Raw genomic sequence first — 6000 nt, forward strand, 5'->3', positions numbered from 1 at the left:
CTTGAGCCTGCAGGAGATGATGCCAGATTCAGCCTCTCCAGCTTTATCTCCTTCACCTCTGCAGGGCCTGATAATTATGGAATCACTGGGGTGATTATTTGGCAAATTCTCATTCAGACCCTTTGTGCTGTATTACTGCAGCAGGACTTACCTGAGGAACCTCCCTTTCCCCCACCCCACGCGCAAAGACTGCGGTGTCTGGTTGCTTTGCTTCAGTTGTTCCACATCTACTGAAGCAGCCTAACGCATCTCAAAGAGACCTGAGGCTCCCAGAGGGCATCATCTCACCCACACGACCCCCACAGACACTGTAAATAACTCTATGTCCCTTCCTCCTGAACATCTGAAAATCTCATGTCCCAAGTGATTCACCTGCCCGGTGTGTTAGAGTGAGAAACATGTGGGAAAGACTACGTCGGGGGAGAAAATGCATGTGAGTCATGGAGAAGGGGAGGGAATCAAGTCATGGATAAACAGGAAAGGGCAAAATAGAAAGGAAAATAACACATGGAGAAAAATTTCAAGGCAATTTAGACTAAAGTGCAGAAAAGGTCCTTGTAAGGTTTTCTAAGTTTCCTAAACTAAGTCTAATTTCTTCAGAAAATAATTCTGAGGCCAGTTCCTGTATGCTACTCTGCTCCCTAACAGGAGGCCTAACACCGCTCAAGGTTATTTTGAGGCTCTTCATCAAGATTACTGCATGCGTCGGGGTCTATAATTAGGGGAAGTGAATGCAAAAAGCTCGTTTGGGGAACTGTCCACAGCAAGGCACAGAAAACTGCAGAGGCAGCTGGGCGAGAAGCAGAGAACAGGAGCAGACTGCTTTGCCTCTCCTTCCTTCTCCACTTTCAAAATGAGCCACACCAAGTGGAGAGGGAGGTTCTGAGCAAAACAGTTTGCTCACTCCCAAACTGTGCAAAGCAGAGGGAATTCAGCCCTGCACCAGAACACTGAGGAATGGCTTCAGTGTCATCCTAAAGTCCTTAGTACCAGTAAGATCCACTTCTTTCTAGGACTAGATCAGGCACAGATGAAGCGTAGCCCTTTTCAGGGTTCTCTGCACAAGGGAAATTTCACACTGATGAAGAGTACCCACAGGTGCGAATAAAAACACCCACAGCTTTCAGGAGAATGTTATCACCCAAACCAAACTCTGCTGGCCCATGCACAGCTCACTATGTCGATATCAGCTGGCATCCTCTACAGAAAGGACTTGAAGTTGCTGCTTGGAATTTATTTTCAGAGAGCAGATGTTGAAAGGATAGCACATGAGCATAGCACACGCGGGACTCTCACCTGCTCTTTAGGTTGCTTTTCCAGTCTCAGAGCATTCTCAGATACAAAGACCTGACCATTCCTCAATTGCCCAGCCTTGTATTTTTAGTGCTGCCTCTCAAAACAAAACACAGACTTCAATTTCAGCTGTAGTGACTGATGCCCTCAGCATCCCCAGCTGGAGGGCAGGACGGAGTTACCCCAAAGTCTGAGTGCTCATGTAGCCAGCAAAGAGTACTGTGGTGCTGAGTTCCTTTCGCATTGACACAAGCTGTCCAGAACTGCCCACATGCTAAGTGAGACCTTCAATCCCAGGTGAAAATATATGCATGAGCATATAGCATGTGGAGTGGAATGTGAGTACATAGAAGAGCTGAAGGATGGGCTGCAGAAATAGCAGAGGAAGATTGTCACGGATGGCAGTGTCTGTAGAATGGATACCGACCAATCTACATGCTACCCACACATGGTATGACAGCACAGGCCCATTTGCAAGGCAATGCAGGGCTCTGAATCATAGAATCATAGAATTGCTCAAGTTGGAAAAGACCTTCAAGATCATCAGGTCCAACCGCAACCTAACCCTGGATGTGGAGTTTCTGCTGTTCATTAGCCAAAGCTGAGCAAATTCACATCGTTCCTCAGCAAGATCCCATTGCACTACCACAGTGTGTAAATTTTAAATAGCTTGTTAATGCATAGCTTGAGTGAAAGACCATCTGTATGAAGTATTCTGCCTCCTCCTGCCCAGTTGGTCCTGCAGTAACTTGGTCCATCATTTCTTTCAGGTAGTGAGGGCCAGCTGCTCTCAAGAGAACCGCCTCCACCAATGCGCATAGCCAGATGCCCACAAAAGCTCTGCTCCCACAGGTCCTAGCAATTTCCTTGGCAAGCAAGCCTGGTATGCTGTTTTTTCATGCTCTTTCCTTGTTTACCCATCTAGGAGCTCTCTCTTTTCTACATCGTATACACAAGAGCTGGCCAGGACAGATGAGTCACAGCACAGTCATTGCGAGATCATCCCTTTTCTCCCTGGTGCTTATTGAGCCCAAATTCTATCCTCTTCCTCTGTCCTCTGCATTTGCTCAGACTTAAAGACACATCAAGCTTCCCCAGCCAGGATGCTGAAAAAGTTCTGTCCAGAAGCCTCCATTTCTCTGCAGGAGACCAACCACTTTATCCACCATCTGCCAAACTAGGAAAATAAAACCCAAGATCTCTCTCAGTTCTTCAGATGTGACTTATCTTCCCCATCTGCAGCTGCCCTAAAGATTATTTTGGGACCCTGCAGGCCCACCTGGAGGTGGTGGAACCCTAGTATAATCACCTATAATCACCTTCAACAAGTGTATATGCAAGAGAGGCTTCTAATGCCAAAAGCTTAGCAAGCTGCTTGCACTGGGACACCCAACTGCATGAAAAGTTCTGCAAACTGTCTCCTGCAGGCCACAGGGAACCACCACTGAGGAGCTTGTGAGCTGTGCCAGGGCTGCATGAAGGGAAGACAAAAATTATAGGTACTCAACCAAGTGCCACATGTAACTCTTAATATCCCTGTGCCGTTTCTGCAGCTCAGGTCATGATCACAAGGGCACAAGGGACCACAGCAATAGACATTCTCCGTACAAAGACCATTTTCAGTGGGAGAATTTCTCCTGATGTGAATGGAGTTGGCTTATAGGAGAGCAAGTAAAATTATACAGGTCAAGGCTGACAAGCAATTAGCTGTATACCACCAGGGATCTTCCACCATCTCCTTCCTCCTGACACTAGCTGCAGCATCCACTCCAACTACTGGGATTTCAGGCTGTGCACAGCCCCCACAGAAAACAAAACAAAAGATGGTGAAGTCTTACCAGCAGGACAAAAGTCCATCCTGAAAGTCCTAATGTATTTTCCACAGGGGCTGTGTTTCTCCTTGCCTTCTGCTTGTTCAGATGCTTCACAGAACTGAAACAAATTGGAGCTAGAGACCAAAATCGCAGCAGCATGAGGGGGACGGGCTGCCTTGTTGCTCCGCCTCATCCCTCCGACCACATTGCATGAGCTTGCATCAGTGAGGGAAACTGTGTGCAAACTGATCTGGCCTTACAGAAGCTCCCTGACTACTTCTGAAATGCAAATCCATGAATGTACTTCCATCCCAGCAGGTTTGGAGGGAATGTGTGAGCCCACATTTGTGTCTGGGGGGACTGACATTCACAGAGACAGTACTGCAGCATTTTGTCTGAGATGTTCCTATGTGAATGGAGAAAAAAAGGAAGATCCTGATTCAGAAAACCCCTCTGATTCAGGAAATGGTTTTATTTGAAAGGAAAGATTCTTTCTGTGTTAATTCTGCAGCAGAGTATGTATGAATGAACATTCTAGAGGTTGGTTGAAGGAGAAGGGCTTTTTTTTCTTTTTTTCCCTCCCTCACTACCCACTGTAAGTCTTACTCCTTTCTTCCACCAAAAAGCTGTGAACTGAGGAGAAAAGAAGTCCTGTCTGAAGCTCAGCAGTACTTCTGCCGTTGGAAGAGCTGTCACTAGAGGCAAAGAGATGCTCTTTCTTTCCCCATCAATTCCACATATTCTCAGAAGGCTGTGTTCCTCTCACTTCCCCCTGAGTTAGTTGTATTTGGTTACCATGTACACCGACATTCTTGCTGTATGTAGTAGATTTCTGACAAAAGTAATGTGTGGGGGAAAAGAAAAAAAAAAAAGAGAAGGCTACGGGAGAGCACCACATCAGAGCCAAAAGAACTGGTGAATACATGGATCAAGGTAAAAATCTAATCAGATATGGCTTGATGTGTCTTGCCTCCTGTATCAGGACTGAAGCTATTGAGGAACACCCTTCTGTGCACTCTATGTCCTTAGCACTCCTAGCTCTTGCTGTACTCACCGCAGACTTCGAGCAGGAAAGAGAAATGGCCCAGACTTCTACATATCATCTTTCCATGAGACAGCAGGGTACAGTTTTCAAGAGCCTCTTATGTGTAGAAAAATAAGAGATAACCTTCAGATGCGTTACACGCTGCCAGCTGACATCTATGTGCACTTGCCACCACTTAGAATGGATTTATGTGAGATCAAAAATCTATGACTCATTAGAAAAGGAAGGCTACAACCTTCCCATGTTCCTGTTAATTCATTCTTGTCTGAGATCTTCTGTAAATAAAGGCCCTGTGGAAAGCTTGGCTGAGGTCCATTCAACCTCATAGAGAAAAACACAACTTGCCCTCCCTTCCTCTCAGTCTTTTGTATTCGTTGTTTGTTACCCATGGTTGTGCTATAGGTTCATTGCGGCTACTGGAGAGGACAAGTGTTTTAACACACCTTCAGTAACAAATGGGAGATATCCCAACACTGAAGGCATTGTGTCAAGAGGCAAAATAAATTCCAAGTGGCTTCACATAGGCAGCTGTAAACAAGGTCACAAATAATTTTTATTTGTTAGGAAGAGTTAGTCAAAAAGATTCACCACTCACTTGCTGTGGTCAGGGTCAGTATTTCAAGAGGAGAAGCTAGCAGCTTATTTGGAAGAGAAAAAAGGCAGGAGAAGAAAGAAAGCCTTATTATGCAAACTGTTTCTGAATTATCGTACCCATGTCTGCCTTAACTGTCAGCATGCACAGCTTCTTAGAGTTAATGAGAAGCCTGCCTTTGGACCATACCTTGCCAAGAGCCCAGTCTTAAGAGTTTTAACCTGTCTTGGGATTTCAAGCTGCATCGCAAAAGAATTCACTGCCTCACAGCTGATGTCCTAATTCCTCTACTGGGTTTGGATCCAGCATTTTGCCTCCAGTATTGACATCATTCTTTTTTTCCATTAAAAAAAGAAAAGAAGTTTCAACAGTGTTTCAGCTGACATCAATAAGACATGCCAACCTATGCCACTGTCTTGAAAGAGCTAATTTAATTGCCTCAAGCACATTTGACATAAATAGGCAACTTGGTCAGATCTGTTCATATGCATGTGTTTGTGGTAGGTCAAACCACAAGCAGCTTGCAAACACCAAAATGGATGCCTCTGTACACTGCAAAAACACTCAGCCTCTCCAGCAGAGACCAGTGTAAAGCCTGTACCTGTGTCTCTAGTTCACTTATGTTTCATATCTTAACTCCTTGATGTTTTGTTCTTCCCAGAGCTTTGCCTATCTTCTGCTTGCAATCACTGACTACTCTATTTTGAGACCTTACTTACTCATTCTGGGCTACACAATATAGAAAGGATATTAAGGTATCTGGAAGGGTAAAAGGTCCTGGTAAAAGGGCTGAAAGGCACGTCCTGTGAGGAGAGGCTGAGGATATTTTGTTCTCTATTTTGGAAAAAATTAGGCTAAGATGCAACCTCACTGATCTCCACAGATTCTTGAGGAGGTGAAATGGAGAAGTGCTGGACTCCCTGGTCATCAGTGATAAAACACAAGAGAATGGGACAAAGCTGCACCAGGGGAGGTTCAGACTGGATCTTAGGAAATATTTCTGTGCCATGAAGGTGGTCAAACAATGGAATAGGCTTCTCTGGGAGGTGGTTTATGCTTTATACCTGCCAGCATTCCAGAGGCATTTGGATAATGCCCTCAGTAATATACTTCAACGTTTGATTAGCCCCGAAGTGTCAAAGCAGTTGGACTAGATGATCTTCTAAGATTGTTTCCAACAATCCTATTTGTCCCTTCCCTTCCCTTCCCTTCCCTTCCCTTCCCTTCCCTTCCCTTCCCTTCTAAATTTATTTCAA

The 6000-nt window shown here is 45.1% G+C and overlaps 1 protein-coding gene across 5 annotated transcripts in view; it reads right to left on the bottom strand.

Moving 5' to 3' along the window:
* CYTH4 (cytohesin 4) overlaps positions 1-3247 on the bottom strand; it is a 60109-nt gene extending 56862 nt beyond the window's left edge. For all 5 annotated transcript variants that reach the window (XR_006171810.1, XR_006171808.1, XR_006171807.1 and 2 more), the window contains exon 1: positions 3132-3247. Coding sequence is in view for 1 of the 5 variants with exons in the window: in XM_042837624.1 (XP_042693558.1) it covers positions 3132-3150 (19 nt within the window). In the remaining 4 variants the exon portion in view is untranslated. The remainder of the gene's footprint in view (positions 1-3131) is intronic.
* Positions 3248-6000: the final 2753 nt, after the last annotated feature.

This window comes from Centrocercus urophasianus, unplaced genomic scaffold (genome assembly GCF_019232065.1).
Source record: "Centrocercus urophasianus isolate 14NV4802_14NV808 unplaced genomic scaffold, USGS_Curo_1.0 seq_73, whole genome shotgun sequence".
NCBI classification, from domain to species: Eukaryota; Metazoa; Chordata; class Aves; order Galliformes; family Phasianidae; genus Centrocercus; species Centrocercus urophasianus.